The sequence below is a fragment of the Prionailurus viverrinus genome, chromosome F1 (genome assembly GCF_022837055.1).
Source record: "Prionailurus viverrinus isolate Anna chromosome F1, UM_Priviv_1.0, whole genome shotgun sequence".
NCBI classification, from domain to species: domain Eukaryota; kingdom Metazoa; phylum Chordata; class Mammalia; order Carnivora; family Felidae; genus Prionailurus; species Prionailurus viverrinus.
This window is the reverse complement of record NC_062577.1, coordinates 65,212,172-65,234,760: the sequence shown is the minus strand read 5'-3', so window position 1 is coordinate 65,234,760 and position 22,589 is coordinate 65,212,172. Positions and strand designations below refer to the sequence as shown.

The 22,589-nt window shown below is 49.1% G+C and overlaps 2 protein-coding genes and 1 pseudogene across 12 annotated transcripts; 2 read left to right on the top strand and 1 right to left on the bottom strand.

The window, feature by feature from the left end:
• Nucleotides 1–880: 880 nt before the first annotated feature.
• On the bottom strand, nucleotides 881–15,496 carry CCT3 (chaperonin containing TCP1 subunit 3). Of its 2 annotated transcripts, none has more exons than XM_047840665.1 (14): nucleotides 15,333–15,496; nucleotides 13,495–13,556; nucleotides 12,383–12,433; nucleotides 12,233–12,295; nucleotides 11,374–11,470; nucleotides 8,577–8,694; nucleotides 6,850–7,036; nucleotides 5,826–5,975; nucleotides 4,715–4,847; nucleotides 4,466–4,547; nucleotides 3,442–3,622; nucleotides 1,947–2,192; nucleotides 1,529–1,660; nucleotides 881–1,222 (listed from the first exon to the last, which is right to left on the bottom strand). In XM_047840665.1, the coding sequence occupies exons 1-14, from the start codon at nucleotides 15,361–15,363 to the stop codon at nucleotides 1,118–1,120; spliced, it is 1,638 nt and encodes a 545-aa protein (XP_047696621.1). In that variant the 5' UTR covers nucleotides 15,364–15,496; the 3' UTR covers nucleotides 881–1,117. The 2 variants fall into 2 exon arrangements, with proteins under 2 accessions (XP_047696621.1, XP_047696622.1); XM_047840666.1 differs by lacking the exon at nucleotides 15,333–15,496 and adding an exon at nucleotides 14,954–15,059.
• Nucleotides 15,497–15,712: 216 nt separating this feature from the next.
• On the top strand, nucleotides 15,713–22,386 carry TSACC (TSSK6 activating cochaperone). Of its 10 annotated transcripts, XR_007148182.1 has the most exons (6): nucleotides 15,755–15,833; nucleotides 16,022–16,265; nucleotides 16,512–16,562; nucleotides 18,465–18,732; nucleotides 20,482–20,604; nucleotides 22,155–22,386. XR_007148182.1 is itself a non-coding variant. In XM_047840667.1 (4 exons), the coding sequence occupies exons 1-4, from the start codon at nucleotides 15,728–15,730 to the stop codon at nucleotides 22,367–22,369; spliced, it is 408 nt and encodes a 135-aa protein (XP_047696623.1). In that variant the 5' UTR covers nucleotides 15,713–15,727; the 3' UTR covers nucleotides 22,370–22,386. The 10 variants fall into 10 exon arrangements, 3 of the variants coding, with proteins under 3 accessions (XP_047696623.1, XP_047696624.1, XP_047696625.1); XR_007148185.1 differs by lacking the exons at nucleotides 15,755–15,833; nucleotides 16,022–16,265 and adding an exon at nucleotides 15,727–15,746; XR_007148180.1 differs by lacking the exon at nucleotides 16,022–16,265 and having other exon boundaries at nucleotides 15,750–15,833.
• Nucleotides 18,073–18,170, top strand: LOC125155935 (uncharacterized; annotated as a pseudogene).
• Nucleotides 22,387–22,589: the final 203 nt, after the last annotated feature.

Sequence of the window (22,589 nt, the reverse complement as noted above, 5' to 3'; positions counted from 1 at the left end):
CCCAGCAGCCAAGAGGAAGGGCAGCGAAGAAACCAAAGGCTAGCCCCACCTAGCCTCCAGCATCCCACGGCCACCACTTTTTCCCTGGATAAAAACAAAGCACGAAGTGAGACGAAACCCTCTGTTTCTGCCGGCAGGGGAAGCGGAGGCCCTCCTGTGACACAAGGAGAACAGAGAACAGACTGCTGCCAGAAAGAACAGCGGCAGAGGAGAATTCCAGGTAAGATAGGAGGGATTCTGAAAAGTTATAGGACACGACAGAAAAAACGCATGTTGTTTTTTAGGACAAGTGCCTGAGCCCTGGCACGTACTGGGTGTTGCTCTACACACAGCCACACGTGGGGAACACCCACGGTCTGGACAGGTTCCTCCTGTTCTTGGGGTGGTGAACACAAAGCGGTGCTTCTTCAAGCTTTAACGTATGACCCTCTGGGGCGCCTGGGGGGCCCAGTCGTTAAGCGTCCGGCTTCAGCTCAGGTCATGATCTCCGGGTTCGTGAGTCTGAGCCCCGCGTCAGGCCCTGTGCCGACAGCTCGGAGCCTGGAGCCTGGTTCCGATTCCGTGTCTCCCTCGCTCTCTGCCCCTCCCCCGCTCATGCTCTCTCTCTCGACAGTAAATAAACATTAAAAAATTCAAAATAAAGTACGATCCCTTGAACTCCCAGAGTCTTCCCAACCAGCATCTCTGAGAAGGTCTGAAAAATACCTTCAAGGAGGCACTTACCTCATTCCCATCCCTCCCCTCCCTCCCTCCCTCCCTCCCTCCCTCCCTCCCTCCCTCCCTCCCTCCCTCCCTCCCTCCCCAGGGCAGTCTTCTGCCTCCTCCCTCTTTGCCAGGAGGCAGAGATATGACCCAGGTTGAAAAACACATAACAATCATCTCAAATGACTTAGATTTAATCATCGGAAGCAAACTAAGTGGAAAGCTTACAATAGAGAGGAATTACGTGTCAGCGCCTTTTGCGAACCTTTTGCAAACCGAGCTGGGACAGAAAGGGGCCGGGGCCGCCCCTCAACCTGATCCCTCCAAACAAAGACATCCAGTGTCCCTGGCAGTCTGGCTCAGGGAAGAGGGAGCCTCTGCTGGCTCTGTGCGTTGAGGCCGCCTTGCCCACCACTCACTCCTGGCCGCCATCGGGGGCCCCGCCCTGCCGGCTCTGGTCGTCACCCTTCTTCTTGTGCCCGGAGACGATGTCATCAATCCGCAGTAGCAGAACTGCCGTCTAGGAGAAACACCACAGCACCACAGAGGTCAGCAGAGAGTGGAGGGACACTTGTTTTCTTCTAAAGGCAACACTTAGCTCCTCCTACGTAATTAGCATTTTATCTGAAATCCACCTTTCCAGAGGGGATGCGGCTTATGCTAGGTCACCTTGCTTTCCGCAGGGCGAAGCAGGGGGCGAATTCCTTGATCTCTGGAGAATACTCTGCCTTCCACACTACACCCCTCCCTTCCAGACTGCACCAAGCACCCTGGCTTCTGCTTCTCTGCAAAGAAACGGCGCAGTCTAGGTCTCAGGGCGCCTCACCTCCACTGCCGTCTTGTAGGTCTGCAGCTTGACAGCCAGGGGCTCCCAGACGCCCAGCTCCCTCATGTCCACCAGAGTGCCGGTCTCCCCGTTCACACCCCAGGTCTCACAGCCCTCCTGGGTGTGCTTGGCCTGTGGTTGGAAGGAGCATCACCAGTTAAAGGGGAAACACCAGGAACAAGTGAGCTGGCAGGGAACATTACGTAACGAAACAAAACGAAACCAACCGAACACTAAACCCAAAAGACTGAAACGACAAACGGAAATGGCAATGATGGCAAACGAGTCCAACGCCGAGAGAGGACACTTTAAGGGAACGAGCCTGAGGTCAGGAGAAGCCGGTGGACAGATGTGAACCAGCCTCTCGGGCCAGGCAGGTGCCCCTACCCCGTCAGGAGAAAGCAGGGGAGGGACTCACCCGAAGGGAGGTAAGCAGACGAATGGTGCTGGCCCCACAGTTCTGGATGAGGGTACGAGGAATGACCTCTAGGGCCTGGGCCACAGCCCTGTACGGCCACTGCTCCACGCCGGTCATGGCCTTGGACTTTTCTGTCAAAGCCTGGGCCACGGCCATCTCAGAGGCCCCGCCCCCGGGGACCAGCTGGGGATCCAGGAGGACGTTGCGGCACACCTGCATGGCGTCCTGGAGGTTGCGCTCCACTTCCTGCGGAGAGCGAACACACAGCATGTAGAAAGCGCGAGGACTCAGGAATGCGTCGGAGGCACTGGAGGGCTTCCCACTAACAGGCAGGGCAGATAAGAAAGTTCCTCGGAACCCCTGCTGGGCAGGGCAGCGGCCTCTGGTTTGGAAAAACTCAGGAATGACAACCGCAAGAGAGCCAAGAAGTGGGCGTGTCTCGGCAATGTTGGGCCACGCCCACCACACGCGACAGCCGCCCGGTTCTGCCACCCTAGCTGTGTCCCTGGGAGGCTTCGTGGTGGTGCGGTTACTAGCCGTGTACCTTTGGGTGAGTTACTTAACCTGAGGAACAAAAGCGAGAATTGTCATTTTAACTTAAAAATTAAGGAGCGCCCGGGTGGTTCAGTCAGTGAAGCGTCCGACTTCGGCTTAGGTCATTATTTCCCAGTTCCTGAGTTCGAGCCCCGCGTCGGGCTCTGTGCTGACAGCTCAGAGCCTGGAGCTTGCTTCCGATTCAGTGTCTCCCTCTCTCTGCCCCTCCCCCACCCCCATGCTCTGTCTCTCTCTCAAAAATAAATAAGCATTAAAAAAATCTTTTACAGGGTGGGCGCCTGGGTGGCTCAGTCGGTTAAGCATCTGACTTCGGCTCGGGTCATGATCTTGCAGTTTGTGAGTTCAAGCCCCGCGTCAGGCTCTGTGCTGACGGCTCGGGGACTGAAGCCTTCTTCGGATTCTGAGTCTCCCTCTCTCTCTGCCCCTCCTCTGCTCATGCTCTTTGTCTCTCTCTCTCTCAAAAATAAATAAACAAACAAACAAAAAAAAAAACCCTGAAAAACAATCTTTTATAAACAAGGAAGCAGTGGTTGCTGGGGGCTGGAGAAATGATGAGTCATTGTTGAATGGATGTAATGTCGCAGTTTTGCAAGACGACAAAGTTCTGAAGATCTATTGCCCAAGAATGTGAATGTATACTGAACTATACACCTAAAAATGGTTAAGATAATTTTTATCACTCTTTACAGACTTTTAATTTAATTAATTTTACAAACGACCTGTACACCCAACGTGAGGCTTGAACTCATGAACCCAAGGTCAGGAGTCACACACTCTACCGACTAAGCCAGCCAGGTGCCCCCAAAATTGCTTTAATTTTAAAAGAAGTTAAAGTTTTGGCCACGTGCCAAAAACTAAATAGCTATGAAAGGGTAACAGGAAAATTTCAGGCCTTCTAGGAATCTCTCAAGAAACGGAATGACCTCGAAGGTGGACTCACCGAGAGAATCTCTTTGCTGGCCCCACGGAGGAGAATAGTACAGGCCTTGGGGTCTTTGCACTCAGTGATGAATGTAAAATACTCATCTCCAATTTTCTTGATTTCCAACACGCCTGCTCCTGTCCCAATATCTTCTTCTCTCAGCTCCTCTGGCCGGCTGACTATCCGGGCCCCGCAGGCTCTAGTGATTAGATGGGAAGGGGAGGGGATTTCAGGTACTTTTACTCATCTTCCTAGTCCCTAGGGTCTGTGGCTGGGGAGAGGGCCAAACACGGATTGCTGGAAACGCTGCTACATAACTAGAGAGGTCTTGGCTGCCTAGCAAGTTGGTTTTCGAACGTATGTAGGCAAAGTTTCCTTAAACTAACGAGGCTTTACAAATAAAAGCGTATGTACCTAAGACAACTGTTATAACCAGACGCAGTTTAATTTAAGTATATTTTGTGATAATAAAATTTAGACAAGTGAGTTCTCAGTATACCTAACATGTACCCACTCCTGGGCACGTCGTCAACTATGTGTGCCCAGAGCCACTTCAGAGTTAGCAGAAGTATAAAACTTGATTTGGATTGGGTAGGTGATATTGGGGTAGACCTCTCTCTTTAAAATATAAATTAAGAATGAATGATATGTGAGCACAGACACCAGTGCAAAAGTAGGAACCACAATCTTAAGTTGCACTAACAGCAGCTGAAGATCCCCTCAAGGAAACTGATGTTTCTGCTGTATTCTGAGCTAGTTTAGACAGACAGTCACGGACACCAAGGTAGAGACCACAGGAGTCTAAGCATAAGCTGTTCCCTACTGGTTAGCAGCAGTATAAAAAAGATTCCTGCAGTAGATAATTGCCAGACTAGAGAATTTCTCAGGGACCACACAGTAAAACCCAGGTTGGTTCCACCTGTAACTGACACGGCTGACCGTATCCGGCGCTAAACTTTCTCAGAGACAGCAACGACATCATAAAGCTACACAAGGCGAACCCACGGGAAGGAAGAATCTTATTTTTACGTGGCCTACTCACCTAGCAATGCGATTGTTGTCTGTCTTCCGAACCCTGCGGATTGCCGTGATGTTGGCCCGCATGAGGTAGTGCTGAGCTAAATCTGTAAACCCAAGAGCAGAGGGGTCAAGAGGGAGGCCAGAACTCCTGGGCTCCGACCTGGCTGCATCCTCAATGCACACTAACTACCACGTTCACCCTGCCGTCTCTGCCAACCTGTCCACCCTCTTCTACCTCAATAAGAGGCTGGAAAAACGAACAGAGTCCTACCCGAGATGCCCTTTTCTGTGATGACCACATCGGGCTTCAGATGGATGATGTCCTCACACAGCTGCTGGATGTACTCTTCTTCCATTTGGAGGATCCGGGTGAAGTCTTCCTCTCGTGTGATCTCAATGTCCGTCTGCGTGGTGAAGAAAAGTCACAGACTTAAAATCTCAGACGTGCCCAGTATCAGGCCCCTCTACCGAGTCCTCTCATGCACCCCAGAAGTGAGTCAGAGTCCTGCTGAAGCCAGGAGCCCACGCCTCTGTAAGCTAATTTAGCTCAAGAACTCCAGCTGAACTCCTTCATTGAAGTACTCCTCGACTAGGATTCAAAGTCAAAGGCCTTCAGTGGAGATTTTGGCCTAAGGTCTCTGACCACTCAGTACGACATTACATCTACCCTGCATGGTAACTCTGGGTCTTAATTCTTCCCACCAATAAACTAAATCTTCTTCCCAATTCTCGTGTTAACAAGCTCTAATCACTTTTATTCTATCCGAGGGTGATAGAGCCTTGTGACCCTCCTGCCCTCCGGAAATTCTTCTTTAGCGTTTCCCAGCTACATTAATTTCCACTCTATATTCCACTCAGGCACTGGGAAAGGTGGTGTGGTAGTGTGGAACTGAAGCCAACAGAGCTGGGTTCAAATACTGACTTGGTCGATACCAGTTGTATTCCCCTAACAATTACCCAAACTTCTCTGAGCTTTAGATCCCTCATCTGTAAGACTGGGGTCAATATTAACTATGTCCAAGAGTTCTTATAAAAGGGGTGCCTGGATGGCTCAATGGGCTAAGCATCCGACTCTTGTTTCAGCTCAGGTCATATCTCAGGGTTGTGAGACGGAGCCCTGTCAGGCTCTGTGCTGGGAATGGAACCTGCTTAAGATTCTCTCTCTTTCTGTCCCTCTGCTCCTCCCCCTGCTCACACGGACGCACTCTCATTCTCTCAAAACCAACAACAACAAAAAAAAGCTCTTGTAAAATCAGAGATCACGCATAAAGGTCAGTAACTGACAGAGTCTACAACGTAACAGACATATCTTTTATTTCCCTTATCCCTATCAGCAGTCAGATTCTTACACCGACTTTAAGGAAAAAGACCAGGAACCTTACCTGGCTTTCTCCTTTCTTGTATTCCAGAGAGGAATCCAGCAGCACAATGCGAGGGTTCTTGATATAACGCCGCATTCGTGGATGGGTCACATCTTTGTTAATCATGACTCCCCGTAAGACACACGAGTCTTCAATGATGCCCCCAGGTATCTGAGCAAAAAAGATCCACTTCCATCCATGACCAGGAGGAGACAATTTCTTAACTCCCTTCCCATCTATCTTCCCCAAATGACCACTATTCTAGGTTTCCAACATCGCTTTCTTCCTTGAACCTCAACAACAAATATGGTTGCAATCACATTTTTTCCCCTCTAGGAAGCATACCAATCTCGGACCATGACAGCCACTCTCAAGATCAGCTGAGACTCAAAAGAAATTCAGTGACTGACGAAGATTTAAAGGGCTTCAGGTCTCTCCTACTTCCTGAAAGAGATTCCCACAGAATTTCCAGGCTTGGGGCTCCATCTACAGGCCACACTATTAATGCTACTTTTGGACCTTAAAGGAGTAGAGAAGGCTTTCTGAAGCTTAGACAGTGCAGAGCCTTTGTGTCCCATCCCCACCAAGTGTCGGACATATGTAAAGGCACAAACAAGGAGACACCACTAAGCGCTTCTCTAGTCCCTGGAAACCTCGTTCAGAACAGCACTGAAGGGAACAGAACTATTTTAGGAATACCTCCCTGGGACTCTCAAGTTTCTGTTTTCAAGGCAGCAAATAAGTGTTGTTCTAACTACAATGACATCTTGTGCCGATTTAAGCACATTTCCTCCACAAGTGGGAAGGCTCCTACTAGGGAATAACGTGTCTTCTAAATACACATCGAAGGGCGCCTGGCAGGCTCAGTTACGCCTCCAACTTTGGCTCAGGTCACCATCTCACGGTCTGTTGAGTCTGAGCCCCACAACTGTCCCTCTGCTGTCAGCACAGGGGCTGCTCAGATCCTGTCTCGCCCTCTCTCTGTCCCTCCCCTACTCGCTCTAAAATAACATTAAAAAAAAAACCACACATCGAAAGAGTTTACCTTTTCTACCCTTGCGTATTTCTTGATGTCTATCTCCTTGCGACCGTTCTCCTCAAACTGCACAGTTTTGACAGCATCTAGGGCGATGTTGCAAGCCAGAGAGGACCATCGACTGATTGCTTTGGTAGTAATAGAACTGTTGATGATGTTCAGCATCATATCTCGGTTATTGGTGTCAACAGGGGTACTGGAGAAAAGAAAACAGGTGCTATGCTCAGCAGAGACCTTGGATATTTAAGGAAGTGCCTGATCTACAGCTCGGGGACCATAGTGGGCCACGAGTCAGAACCGTCCATCCCTCTGCCTTTCAGCACGATCGTAACTAACCCATCCCTGGAAGCTGTCTCAAATCCCTGTGTCATGGGTTCCCACGGCTGACCACCCTGCAGAGTTTACAGAAAGTAATTTGTTCTTTACCTTCTGCTTCAACCAAATACACTCAACTTGTCTAACTTGGGTCAAGACACATTTGGTCTTTGAAGCCTTATCCCACAACCAGCAAATTCTGAGAGCTCGTCTGACACTCACCATCGGTCGTTACTATCCACCTGAACATCTGCATTCTATTCTATCCAGCATCTTACTTCATGCTGTGCCATAGTGCCGTGTTCGTGTGTTTAGTTTTCCCTCACCAGATCGTAAATTTGTACAGAAGTCTACTTAGAACCCTAAAATGAAGCTGTAAGAGGCCTTGGATGCCATCCTGCCCAAATTTTCACACACTGCAATCGTCGCACAGTTGCATTATGGCTTTTAGAGGAGAAGCAAGTGCTCCCCAAGTATTATCTAAGGGATTTAGACCATTACTGCCTGATGAGAAGGAAAACTTTTCTAGCAATTCAGCTCCACAAACTCAACACGCCCTCTGGTTACCTCTACGTTCTTCCACAGCTTCTTTCGTAAAAACAATTCAAGGCAAACACGGCATTCCCTCGGACTGCCACACACGTTGCCACACGCTGCTCTTTCATGCTCACGACAGGCAGTACGGGACAAAGCTCACCGAATTACTTGACCCCTACGTACCCAACGACCCAACCACAGGAGAGTCGATCACAGCTTTTCCTCTTTAAACAAAAATTTCTCGTGGAAGACGTTCTGCATTCTGCATGGTCACGACCTAACATCCTCTGACATTAGAAGGCCTGCGTTTCTATACCGCATTCGTGACCCTGCCAGCGCTCTGCACGGACAGCAAGTGCCTGGATTCCCACACGGGGTTCTAACAGCATTTCCAGTCCCACTCCTTGTGATCTGAACGGAAAACTGCTGGCTGCCACCAGGGCAGCACTTGATCAGATCGGACTGCGATCTCTAGTTACGGTATTGGTTATAATCATACTTGATGGTGGGACATTTTTACATTCGGTCCTGAATAATTACACTCGCCTAACTCTTCAGTTTATTCCCCACACCAGCGGCTAAAATTCTGGAAGGGTAGGTTTTGCCACACATTTTCCGTGGCAGTGCCTAACATGGAAATAAGCAAACGGCGTGGAGCCACAAGATACCCTGAAGCACCGAACTAGCTCCTTCTGTCTGCCCTGTATCCTTTGTCATTTTCTAAAACATTTACTTCCCTTATCCTCTCTTCGTTTTGCTCTCCTCTGTGTCTCCCTCACAAACCAACCACCGTGGGACGTGCCTGGCCTGCCTTCGTCACCTCAGAAGAGATGGCTCTTCCAGGCCTCCCACGTCTGACGGTCCACTGCTGGTGTCCTCAGTACCTGATTTTCTTGAGGGTGCTGATCATGTCGTCCAGGGCCTTGCGGTAAGCGCTGATCACCACCGTCGGGTGCATCTGCTGCTCCAGGAAGTGCTCGGCCACAGACAGCATCTCCCCCGCTGAAAAAGACACAGATGCCGTGAGGTTACTTACAAATACCTCGACTTCGAGGCAACTTCGCCAAGCTTCTAAAAATACCTTTTTTCCTCAATAGACTCTCCCAAAAGCCATGCCATTTGGCTGTTGATAACCATGCCGAACTTTACACTTTCTACAACGCGATTCATAAAGAAAAGTACCCTTGCCAGACACATTTCAAATGATCGAAGATTGAAGCTGTTTTATTCTCTTGATCTAATATTTGTCACCAGTTTTCTAAACAAAAGGAAACACTTGTGTTTCAAAGTCTCTAAACAAGGAAAAATGTATAAAGGAAAACAGACTTGTTTACCATCATCCAAACACCTAGGATATAGTCCAACTGCTAGTACTAAAAACAAAAACACAGGTTTCCTCATACCTAGAAACACAGCCATAAAACTGTACAAAATTTATCCTCTGGATGAGAGATTATTTGTGGAATGTCCCCCTACTTAAAAATTTGTCTTTCTGGGCCCCCTGGGTGGCTCAGTCGGTTAAGCGTCCGACTTCAGCTCAGGTCACGATCTCGCGGTCCGTGAGTTCGAGCCCCACGTCGGGCTCTGGGCTGATGGCTCAGAGCCTCGAGCCTGCTTCCGATTCTGTGTCTCCCTCTCTCTCTGCCCCTTCCCCGTTCATGCTCTGTCTCTGTCTCAAAAATAAACGTTTAAAAAAAAAATTAAAAAAAAAAATTTGTCTTTCCTTTTTCGTACACACACAAATTAATACATACCTAACCTGCCTAATCTCACCAGGAGATTCAACTAAGATTATTAGGTAGAAAATCTGGCCTGATATCTAGAGCTCCTCAACAACCCAAAGAATCCCAGAATCCCACGTCTGTCCTCCCTCTTTCATCCTCCAAGTTTTTCTTCAAAGCACAGAACCAGCCACATGTACTTTCCAATCGTCAAAAGAATTGGGTCTGAGGCGCTTAGCTGGTGATGACTCAAGTCCATCTCCATCAACACATTCCAAAACTAATTCAAAGTGTCACTTTTTAAAAAGTTCCTATAATAATTTTGTTGTATGGACTCCATCTTCAGGCATGTGGGCCAACAGTATAAACTGGCACCCCCTGACATAGCTCTCATTTCCTGACAATGTGTTGCTGCAATCAGATTTTACACAACAAATGCCTGTATTATAAAATTTCTTGAAGTTTGTTTGGTGAGAGACAGAGAAAGGGGGAGAGAGGGAGAAAAGAGAATCCCAAGCTGTCAGCACAGAGCCCAACTGGGAGCCCATGCCCAAATGCATGAACCTTGAGACCATGATCTGAGCCAATCAAGAGTTGGATGCTTGAACTGACTGAGCCACCCAGGGAGCCCCGAACGCCTCTATCGAAACTTCTACCATCAATGTAAAGTGTTCACGGCAAATAAAGGCAGCATATCAAGTTTTCAGAAGTGATCTTTTACAATCCTATAGAAAGTTGAAGATTGACCATTACCAACTTGTATGGTCAAGACGTGTTGTCAAAGTTCTGCATCTGTCAACCTAACCACTGGCTACAATGTTACCCGCAAGCTGCAAATCAGCACTCACTTGGGGCACTTTCCTGGTCACTCACACACAGGTGCACAGGTGAAAAATTTTTGTCACCTGACTCATTAATTTTCAGACTGAGGTCAACCAAGGCAACGCTATGCCTTGTTTCAGCTCTCATACTTTATGTGGTATATTTTATTTCACATTTTTACACATTTTGTTGGTGACTTCACTGTTTAAAATGACCCCTAGGTATGGCACTGAAGTATAGCCTAGTTTTCCTAAGCGCAGGAAGGCTGTCATGGGCCTTACAGAGAAAACACATTAGACAAGCTCCATTCTGGCCGGAGTTAATAATGCTATTTGCTGTGAATTCAACGGTAAGGAATCAGCAACACGTACCACATAAGGTGTCTTTAAAACAAACAGAAAGGAGGCACCTGGACAGCTCAGCTGATTGTGCATGCAAGTGCTGATCTCGGGGTCGTGAATTCCAGCCCCATGCTGGGGGTGGAGATTACTTGAAAAATAAATGAATAAAACAGGGGCTCCTGGGCGGCTCAGTCGATTAAGCATCTGACTTTGGCTCAAGTCACGATCTCATGGCTGTGGGTTTGAGTCCCACATGGGGCTCTGTGCTGACAGCTCAGAGCCCGGAGCCTGCTTCGGATTCTGTGTCTCCCTCTCTCTGCCCCTTCACCGCTTGTGCTGTCTCCCTCTCCCAAAAGCAAATAACGTTAAAAAATGTATATATCAAAAAAAGACAAATGGATAACACAAAAAACCTCATATAACAGGATATATTTATTTATCAATTGAAGAGTATCTGAACAGAGGCTCACAGCAGCCTAACCTGTGTTTCCCCCAGGAATAATGTCATTTGCTAATTCAGTGTCTGTGGTGACTTTATAGAATACAACCTACCGTGAATGACAAGAACCTGCTCTGTATCTTGTTCAAGCAGATTTTTACAGTTCATCCTATACTATGATGAATGTTTTACACTCAATTGGAGAAAACACATAGAAAATTAGCAACAAATTATTTAAATATTTATAACCAGTGGATTGGTACCAGTTTCCTTAAAATAGGACACAAATGCTATTCTGGGCAAAAATCCTCATGTTTCACTCCCAACCTTCCTTATGAACCTTCTGTTCTCCTCTTACCAAGAATAATCACTGATGTGGTCCCATCTCCAACCTCTTCATCCTGTGTCCGGCTGATTTCAATCATGGATTTGGCTGCTGGATGCTGGACTTGAATCTTAAAATAAAAATGTAGGTTACCACTGAATCAACATGACTCAAAGACCTCTTAACCCACTGTGCTTGGTCCTCTCGGGCTTCTTACTCCCATACCTCCTCCCTTATCCTTTATCTACTACAGCTTGAAAGATTAAAAGTGGCCCCCAAAATATCTAAGTAAATCCTCTTCCCAAGTCCCTTTCTTTTTGGGGAAAAACGCATTTGCCAGCTTGGCTATTAAAGTTTCTTGAAGACACGGAGTGGTATTCTTTCAGCTTATTTACCGGGAGCACCACTGTTGTGGCTGGATTGTTTTCCAAAAGGATGTGTTGGTCCTACCCTCCGAAACCGTGAATGTAAATGTTTTTGAAACTGGGTCTTTGCAAATATAATCAAGTTAAGATTAGATCATACAGGATATGAAAATAGGTCCTATATCCGACCACCAGTGTCCTTATAACAAGAGACACAGAGGACAATGGCATGTAACAACTGAGGAGACAAGAGTCTAGCGAGCCAAGGAATGTCAGGGGTTGTGGTCAACCACCAGATGCCAGGAGCAGCAAAGATTCTTCCCAAGAGCCTTCAGAAGGAGTAGGGCCCCGATGACAAGTTGATTTTGGACTGCTAGTCTCCAGTTTACGAGAGAACAAATTTCTGTTCTTTACGGACACCCGCTTTGTGGTAACTTGTTATACCAGCCCTAAGAAACTAATCATCGTGTATATATGACTTACGGGCCCCTTATAAAATTATCAGAAAGCAAAACAAAAAGTCAAACCTCTCGAAGGATGGCATTGCCATCATTGGTCATCACAATGCCTCCCATTGGGTCCAAAAGCATCTAGGAGAAAAGCAAAAGTTTTACCTCATTGTTCCAGATTACGGAAAAGGAAAATCCGTAGTCACAAAGTTTCAATGAGAGGCCTACCTTCATCATGGATTTGGGTCCCAGACACGTTCGGATGATATCTGCAATGGTCTGTCGAAAGGAAAACATAAAACATGCAACCACCAATCAGGAGATGGTGCAAACACGTGCGTGAGAAGGGACACGAGGAACCTGCAGAGCCAGTGTTTAACCCTCTAAAGCCAGGCTGATAACCACACACGCTGATGACCACGCTGATAACCTGAGACACAGGGCACCGTGTGGCTCCATTCTGCTGTCTCTCCCCTTAAGGAATGACTTCAGCGTGGTGTATACAGAAATAATTTTTCCCAGGAAAAGAGGGGGACGTGCCTTCCAGAGTTTCAGTTTCTCAGTAGCTCAGGTAACTGGAAGTCTACCCGTGAGTACTTCTTTCCACGATGTTGGCCTCCATGCCACTGACTCAGGTCTAGGGCTGTTGCGTTCCTTCATCCCAAGATATTTACTGACTACCTAACCAGGCTCTACAGCGGGCACTAGGAATACAAATGGGAACACGGTCCTTCCCCTCAAGTAACTCAGTCTAGCATGCGAGACAAACACAAAAAGACTCTAAAACTTATACACGGTAACAGAATTATGCACAAGTGAATATGGGAAGACTGTTAGGTCTGCCTCATTGAGGGAGGGCTTCCTTCCACCTACCACCATCAGAGACATGTACTAAAAGAAAGGGAAGTCAACATTTCCTCTGCCTATTTGCGAATAGATACAGAAATCCTAAGGAAGGCAGCTAGAGACAAAATAATACTCTAAACTACTTAAAAGACAAGCTACTTTAGGGGTGCCTGGCTGGCTCAGTCAGAAGAGCATGAGACTCTTGATCTCGGGGTCATGAGTTTGAGCCCCACATTGGGTGTGGAGATTTTTTTTTTTTTAAATTTGTAACATTTATTTATTTTTGAGAGACAGCGTGAGCAGCAGAGGGGCAGAGAAAGAGGGAGACACAGAATCTGAAGCAGGTTCCAGGCTCTGAGCTGTTAGCACAGAGCCTGACTCGGGGCGTGAACTCACGAACCGCGAGATCATGGCCTGAGCTGAAGTTGTCCACTTAACCAACTAAGCCACCCAGGCGCCTCTGGGTGTAGAGATTTTAAATAAAGATATCCTACCTTGGCGGCATTGATGTTTCCAGATTGAACTTTTCTTCCAGATTCACGCTTTGTGTTCTGGCCTAGAATAGAGAAAATAAAATGCAATAGACCAGGAGTGGCCCGTTGTATAGATACTATTTATCCCCTGACCTTTGAAAGTAAACACCCCCCCACACACACACACACACCCCTCACAGAGGTAACATACCTTTAAACCTCAACAAATTGTACACTCCAAATATGTGTAGCTTATTATATACCAATATGCCTTAAAAAACTGTTAACACAAAAAAGTACATGTACTTTCAGCTATTTCTTTACGTCAACTTGATACACATATGACCCATGACGATCCCTGGTCATCACTTTCCCACTAATCAAACATTCACCTATTTACAGCAAGGACCCATAACCTGAGATCCATGAATGAGCCTCGGTGGAATGGTGAACTCGCAGAGATTATACGAGAAAATGGGAGATACTGCAGTTCTGTCTGGAAAGAGGATCTACAGATGCTCAGAGGGCTGGTGACCCTCAAAAAAAAAATACCCGAGGAAGGAGTCTGGGCTCCTATTTTCCTACTCGGACGGGGGAATCACAGGAGGCAGTCCTAGCGGAATTACTGCCAGCGCCCCCACAGCGTGCTGTGCAGTGAGAATATCCTCTCGGAGGGTCTCCGTTCTCCAGATACGGTCACTCCCTGCTTGGACACCATAATAATGCTTGGTCAGAGCCGACCACGTATTTTAACACGCGGCCTAATGGGTTACATCCAACCAGTGCCAGGGATTAATGCAGACCTAAAAAGGGTTTCACAGTGCACAACTCACCCCTGGGGGCCTCTCGGTGAGACCAGCCAGTGGCTATAACCAAACCGACACGATGCTTATTCTGGTCCTCTCTCTGAATCACACACTCCGTCCAATTTAAATCGGCAAAGTTTTCAATGCAGTCCCACCAAGTCTACACTCACAACCCTCGGGACTTAGATTCCTGTGTCCGGCAGTGGTAACTCAAATCCTGCACCGGCTGTTCTGACAGACTCATCAGAAGGAACGGCGCCTTTTCTCTTTTAAGTGCCTTTTTTTTTTTTTTTTTTTTTTTGGGTAATAGTTATTTCCCAGGTATGAAGAAAATGGATCAAATCGCTTTACTGCATTTCGTATACAGAAAATGGTAAGGGAGGGAGAAAGGCGCCCAGGGCGGGCTCGCACATGGGGTCCAGAAGTTAAAACGGAAACAAGCCAGGGGAGGACAAGGGAGGTGGTACTCCTTAGCCAGAAACCAGGGGCAACTCCGTGGGAAAGACCACCACGCGGGGGACACGGAGGGGCTCGCTGCATCTAAGCCAGGTCAGCGAGGGAACGGGGCTGCTTCACCAACCGGGGTCGCTCAAGGGAAATCCTGGAGGGCTGCTTCTGAAAAGCGACCAAGGACCCCACTGGCTGTCCGCCAGGCCCCCGTCTCAGCAGCTTACCTACTTGGGCCACTGAACCCTCCCAATCCTCCGGGGAACACTGTCAACCCCGGTACTAAACACGGAAGCGCCACGATCCACCCCGTCGGCCGAGGACACACCGCTCCGCGACCGGCCAAACGGAAAAACTGCTCCTCCGCACCCTGAGGCCACGCGAGGAGGGGGCGGGGCGGCGCCGCGTCCCCGCACCCCAGGGGCTCGGCGGGGGCCAGGGAAGGGCTCAGGCGCACAGAGAAAAGAGGCAGAAGGGGCTTTCGAAAGGGACGAGGACTGGAAGCCTCCGCGGCCGACCAGGACGGGGCTGGGCTGCGGCGACACGGCCAAGTGTGGAGGGAAGGGGCGAAAAGGGGGCCCCTGCCTCGGCTTCCCCCCAACTCACTGAGCACGAGCACCGGACGATGGCCCATCATGGCGGCGCGATGCGGAGCCGGGTACCCACAGCTGCGGGAACCGGCAGAACCTTCTGGAGAGAGAGAACCAGAGAGAAGCCCAGCAAACGCTGCCTCCTCAGGGCTTACACCTCAACCCGCTACCCTCCGGGTCGCCGCCAATCACCGCACCCAGCTCAGTGACCGGCACCAAAACTGGCCAATCGACATTCTTAGCCCCGCTCCCTACGCAGGAACGGCAGGGCAAGCTAGATAGAGAGCGCGCGATGTTGGAAATGGGAGGGCGCCGGCGCTTGCGCAGGAGAGAGGCCGCTCCCGGCCGCGTGCGGCGCGCACGTCGGCGCAAGCGCGGAGGCTGGGGCGGTTGGCCGGCGCGCCACTGCGCATGTGTATCAACTACACGGGTGGGTGCCGGGCGGGAGGCGTTCGAGTAACAGAGAGGGTGAGGTCGCTGAGCTGGCCGGCGCCTCGGGTCTTCTGGGGCCGCGAAGGTCAGGAGAAGCGTGACCGTCTCCACCCTTTCCAGCCTGAGCTGCGGGAGGAATAGCGGCGCGGGCCCACTCGGGAGCTTGGTCCCAGGAGCTGGCCGGCTGGCCGAGCCCTCCTTGGGGCGCACTGCGAGTCGTGCTTAGCTGCCCCTGGGCTCCTGGCCGAGCGTGCCCTCGCCCTTCTCACGCAGGTGCTTTCTGCTGAGGCAGGCTGCGGCTTCCGGGTCTCCCACCCAAAGCGCGGTCCCAGGGGTTCCCCGTGGAGCCTTGCGACTTCTGTCCCCGCCCTCCGTCTAGGCCACGGTGGCCCTTTAGACGTGATGGGAGTCAGGTTTCCAACCTGCCTCCTAGGACAGGATAGGGGCTGATGCTGCCGAAGGAGACCGTGGAGAGGACGCAGACAGGAGTCGCCCGTTAGTGCGGGACTCTTTTAAGGTCTGGGTTTGGTTCAATTACTATTTTGTCCAGAAAAAAAAAAAAAAAGGAAGCAGTGATAATAATAGAACTGATTTCCACACTACTGAAGGGACCTGTAACCCAAGCGCTTATGTTTGGCCGTGAAATGGAACCATACATTTTTCACACTTTTCCCTCCCCAAACTGGAACAGCCGGAGACGTGCCGTCATTAGTAACATAATAGCGTGGGTTGTTGATGATGTAACGCTATGATTCTTCCCCAGGCGCCACACCTGTTCAGATGGAGCAGCGTGCTAGTCACCCTAACAGAAAAGGTGTGTGTCGGAGGCCCTGCTCCCCTTCCCTTAAACAGCAGACCTCCTAAATTACTCGGAAATTTGGGAAGTGATTCTAGTTGTATGTATGGTTTTGTTTTGTTTTTTTCCTTTTTCTCGGTTAATTGGAAAAGATTTGTATCTGTCCTGCACTTGCCCATCAAATGGAAACATTGCTGGGACGGTGCCCGGCTGGCTCAGTCGGTTGAGCATGTGACTCTCTGTCTCAGGGTCGTGAGTTCGAGCCCCATGTTCAGAGTTGAGCTTGCATAAAAAAATAAATGGGAACATTGCTGTGTTCCCAGTGCTGAGAACTGGGTCTGTTAGATGATAGATGCTCAGTGACTGTATGCTGAATGAATACATTATTCTTTGTTTCCCCTCTTAATACTTAGAACAGGACTTGAAGTGCAGGGATCCCAGGAGACATCGTGTTAACTAGAGTCAACAGATACTCTGTTGAAGTGGGACGGTCCAACTAGTGGCCAGGGAAATGGCCCGGGGCCATCTGACTCCAGAGCCCATCCACTTGGCTGTGAGTGGAGTAGATGACTATCCGAGAGGCCTACCACGTCATAGCTTACGTGTAATGGACCAGCTCTTTTCACAGAGTATGTTGTGCGTTGGTGAAGAGCACGACTTTGAGCCCACAGGCCTGGATTTAACCCCAGCACTGCCACACGGCTAGTTGTGGGATGTTAAGCAAATTTCCTAACTTAGGTTTTCTCAAAGAAAATGTGGCTAACGCTACCTACTTCTTAGGGTCATTGTGAGAACGACACAATGTAGGTAAACACTTTTTACTATGATTTTCTATGTTCTGCTTCCTTTTACTGCTCCCCAACCTCATTCTCCGTTACTGTGTAGTCAGAAATCTGGTTCCTGTGGTATGGGTTGTAAGTACTCTCCAAACCTCACAGCCTGCTAGAAAATTTGTCCTCATATACCTAGGAAGGGCCTGAATTATTGGGAAGTGTATTTGCATGGAAGCTGAAGTTCTATTTTTCCAATGGTGAGAATAATCTTTTTTTAACTTTTTTTTTTTTTAGTTTTTATTTATTTATTTTGAGAGAGAGAGGAGAGAGAATCCCAAGCAGGCTCTGCACTGTCAATGCAGAGCCCGATGTGGGGCTCAAACCCATGAACTGTGACATCAACACCTGAGCCAAAGTCAAGAGTCAGATGCTTAACCGACTGAGCCAGCCAGGCACCCCTAAACTATTTTTTTTAATGTTTACTCATTTTTGAGAGCATGAGCAGGGGGCAGGCAGAGAGAGAGGAGGACAAAGGATCGGAAATGGGCACTGTGCTGACAAGCCCCACGCGGGGCTCTAACTCAGAACCATGAGCTCGTGACCTGAGCTGAAGTCAGATGTTTAACCTGACTGAGCCACCAGGTGCCCCGTGGTGAGAATAATTTTGAGACCTGAATTTCAGCTTCTGTCTCCTTACCGTTCTGCATGAGCCGTCAAAGGGCTGAGGAGACCAAGGGAAAAGGAAGTGGAGGGCCGTGCTCCTCAGGCAGCACATACACTGAAGCTGGAATGATACAGAGACTAGCATGGCCCCTGCATGAGATGACACACGAATTCATTGTTGCATATTTTTACTTCTCTTAAAAAAAAAAAGGAGAAGGAGGACCTTCAGTGGGGCTTGGAAAATCCACAAACCCAGCATCAAAAACAAAAACAAACCCCGATTTCCCTCGCCAGGAGTAATCGGGAATAAAACAGATTTCAATTTCGATAGGCTCAGGGAGCTTCCAAATAGAAAGCCTCGGCCCGGCCCCCACATGTGTGACTACCTCTTCCCCTTAGCAGGCCATTGCTCTGTCGCAGTCAGAGTTCAGGACAAGAATATATCTTCCTTCATACGACCTACTTGCCACACCTCTGCCCCCAGGTCTGTTGTCCATGGAGAGGTCCCGTACCCTCATCCTTCGGATCCCAGCCGAGACAGGATCGCTTCTGGGGAACACGTTCCCCAGCTGCACAGACGAGGTTATAGGTTAGGCGCTCTTGTAGCACTTACGGGATGCGATAAGGTGCGTGCTCGATCACTTAGTGACTGTCTACACTGCAACACCGTCAGTTGCGTGAGGGTCGCGAGCACGTGTGTTTAGCGTGCTGTGGTGTCAGCGGTGGACGCTTCACAGGCACTCGGCTGTCTCGTAAGTATAAATGAGCGAGTGGGTGAACTTTTTCTGTCCTTTTTGACCTCAGTCTGGCAGTGAATCCTGGGCTCCTTTGGAGGGCCGGCCGCTCGCCTCCGCCTGTCGCTTCTCTGCTTTGCCATTTCCTTCTCATCTTCCAAACTGCCGAGGAGGGGCTCCCCAGCGTCCAGTTTTCCCTCTCAGTCTTTTACTTTGGAGAGCTAATTCAGTTTTGCAGCTTCTTTATCACCGCTTTGTGGCTTGCTTGGCAGTTTAACCTTTCACCTGAGCTCGGTGCCACCTCCGACTGTTTCTCTAGGCATTTCTGTCTGGACTGTGTGTCCACAGTGTGGGTTGTGTTAGTCGGATGGGACCCAACTCAGACTCCCTTGAGTAAAAAAGGAAATTCAGAGGCTCGTGCAGTTGGGAGGGGTGTCGAGATGGTCACAGAATAGGAAGAAGGCCTGTAAAAGCCAGAGCCTCAGGGACCGAACTGCGGAATTCTGTACCTAGCGGGGTCCGTCCATCCACCTCCCTCCTGTACTCTTTTCTCCTGTCTTGCTTGTGTCTGCTCCTTACGGCCTGCCAGCCGAATTCGGTAGCTCTCATCTGCCCCAGCTTTGCATTTTCCCAGCGTAGCAAATCACAAGAAAGCAAGCTTCTTTGACTACACAATCCATGTGTCGACCCCAGAGAGTGAGCCTGGCCCAACTTGCCCATTGCACTTACCCCCGGGATCAATCACAGTTGCCGCGGAGGATGAGATACCGTGGTTGGCCTGGATTGGGTCACACCGTTTTCCGTTGGGGAACAGGGCCTGCTGTGGTCCCACCTGTGTGGCCTGGGGTCGGGGAAAGAATAGTTTCCCAGAGGAAGTGTTGCTCGCTAGACGAAGATAACGTGCGTCTGTGTAGGACCCATTACCTTCTCCCTACAAATCAATTTTTCCTTCTAACTTAACTGTTTTTGCCAAAGCTGATTTATTTATGTTCCCATGCAGAAACTTCTTTCACGTCCAGCCCATTTTAATACCTCTGCATTAATAAGATAGAGTTTTTATACAATTTTCTAATCCTGAAAGGCTCAATGGCATTGTCATACTCAAGAGAAAGCCTACAGTCTCCGATTCGCTATTGTGAAGGGTCTTCTGTGGCCCACCGTGTGCTCCTGCGCTCCTGCCCTCTTTTTTTCCCATTCGAAACACCTTTTCCACTCCCCGAAAGCATCCTGTGTTCAAGGTCCAATAAGCATCCTCTACCTGCCTGGAGTTTTCTCTGACTACAGTGCTCCTACTGAACTCTTGCACTTTTCCAGAAACATCCAGTTCGACATTAATCACACACTTGGTATAGCCACGAGATGAAAGGCCTCATTTTCACCCAGACTGACGCATTGTTTACGTCCTTCGGTTGTTATGTCACCTTTCATCAGTGCCCCGGTTGTCTCCCAACGAGGTAGTAAGTACCCGAGAAACGGTGTGTTAGGTATCTCGTGATGCCCTGTCGCCTGGCACGCTAGTAAGCGTGCAGCACGGGGCCATGAGAACTTGTCAAATGGAAGCAAACTAGATTTTAGCTGAACCCATCCCTGCTTGCCTTCCCTTAGTCCACTGTGGTTTCTTTTTTGTTTGTCTCACCTAACTTTCTCCAGAGCTATTCAGGGCAGGGCCTCGGCACTTGTGTTCATAGACCAACTGCAGGGATCTAGCTAGAAAGGCCATCCCTTGTTGGAAATAGCTCTGATTAGTTCCCTCTGATTTTGTTTCAGCCAAAGAGGAAAGTAATGCTGTGCCTTTTTGTCGAGCCAAACCCTCCCCTAGCTTTATCAATCTTCAAGCAAGTTCCCCACTGGCCACATTCCTGAACGTCCGGACAGCAAAGCTGCCCTCAGGTAAGGGTGCAGGCCAGGCTTCCCAAATGGGCTCAGTGCGGGAGGGGTTGCACAGAGGAAGGGGCCCGAGCCTTCTCCCCTGGATCTGGTGCCAGCTCTGCCTCAAGCCACTTCTAGGTTTTTCGCCGGTAGTTTGTCTACTGGTGTCATTTTCTTCCAGATTCTACAAGTTGTGTGGTTTCCTTGCATACGGGCACCTTTACTAGGGCTAGGGAGGACCGAGAGGAAAATGTTATTGCTTGCTAGGAATGTTAGTTCAAAAGGGGCCAGGGAAGGAAATGGTAGTTATTAGCTCAGTTTCTTTCTCTCTCTCTCTCTTTTTTTTTTTTTTAATGTTTATTTATTTTTGAGAGACAGTGAGAGAGAGAGCACATACACAAGAAGGGGAGGGGCTGAGAGAGAGGGAGACACAGAATCTGATGCAGGATCCAGGCTGTCAGCACAGAGCCTGACAAGGGGCTCGAACCCACAAACCATGAGATCATGACCTGAGCCAAAGTCAGACACTCAACCGACTGAGCCACCCAGGCGCCCCTGTTTCTTGAATTTCAGTTATATTCATCCTCCCATGGGGGAGATTGGCGGGTACTTAGGGTGCCTGGGGGGAGCCTACCCGGGCACTAGACAGTCATGACGCCAATTTTTGAGGACCTCAGAGTTTAGCAAAGAAGTCAAGACCAATAAATACATGAACAATAGGTAAATAACCACCAAGGTTACCTAGGAGCTGACTGCATGTAACATAGTTGAAAACATTAGAAAAAACTGGGCCAATGCAGCAAGGCTGGTGGAAATGCTACCACAGGAGGACCGCGGGTCACTGCTGATGAGATGCTGTGTCAGGCAAGAGAAGGAGGCTGAAAGGGGAGTCAGGCCTCACTCTCAGGTCATTTCATTCACCCATCAAATATTTTTTCAATACTTATGCACCAGGTGCTGGGGATACAATAGTGAGCAAATCAGGACAAAAACCCCTGCCTTCCCGGAGCTTACATTCTAGAGGGGAACTTAGCAATTAAATAAGTAATTACCAAATATGCTGTATGATCCTAAATATTGTGGGAAAAATAAGGCAAGGGGGAAGGTTAACAAAGTCCTGTGATTGTCTGCAAATTAAAATAGGGTAGCTAGGGGCGCCTGGGTGGCGCAGTCGGTTAAGCGTCCGACTTCAGCCAAGTCACGATCTCGCGGTCCTGGAGTTCGAGCCCCGCGTCAGGCTCTGGGCTGATGGCTCGGAGCCTGGAGCCTGTTTCCGATTCTGTGTCTCCCTCTCTCTCTGCCCCTCCCCCGTTCATGCTCTGTCTCTCTCTGTCCCAAAAATAAAAAATAAAAACGTTGAAAAAAAAATTTTTTTTTAAATAAAATAGGGTAGCCAGGTAGCCACCCCCCTCCCCCCCCCACGCCCCAAGAAGGTGACAGCCAAGCAAAGGTGTGTGTGGGTCGAGTTGTGCCTGGAAAGATTAGACGGTCATCCTGCTAGAGCCCTTCCTGCCTCGTACAACTACAGGATCTCTTCTGTGCCCCTTGCACCTCTGTTGCTCTCCCTTCAGGAGTCGACCCCAAGCCCAAGGAATGCCTGGGACTTCTGGAACGTATGTATGCCAATCTCCAGCTTCAGACCCAGCTCGCTCAACAACAGATGGCTATTTTGGAAAATTTACAAGCATCTATGACACATCTGGCTCCTGGGAGGGGAAGCAAGAACTCTGCCCTCCCGGCCTTACCCCGTAATCTGTTGCAAAATCGCCTGCCCCCCATCCAGTAAATGACTTGTGGAACAAAGTTCTTGTGCATGTTTTTTCCTTTATCCCCAGCAAACTCCTGGTGGAACCTGGGCATATGCATCCCGTCCACGGTGGGTTAGTTCACATGTTCACAATAAGGGCTCACCGGGTACAAAGTGCTGGACAAAGCACTTGGGGATACATCTCACAGAAGAGTCAGTCTCGGGGGATTTACTGTCCAACAAGGCAACGAAGACAGGT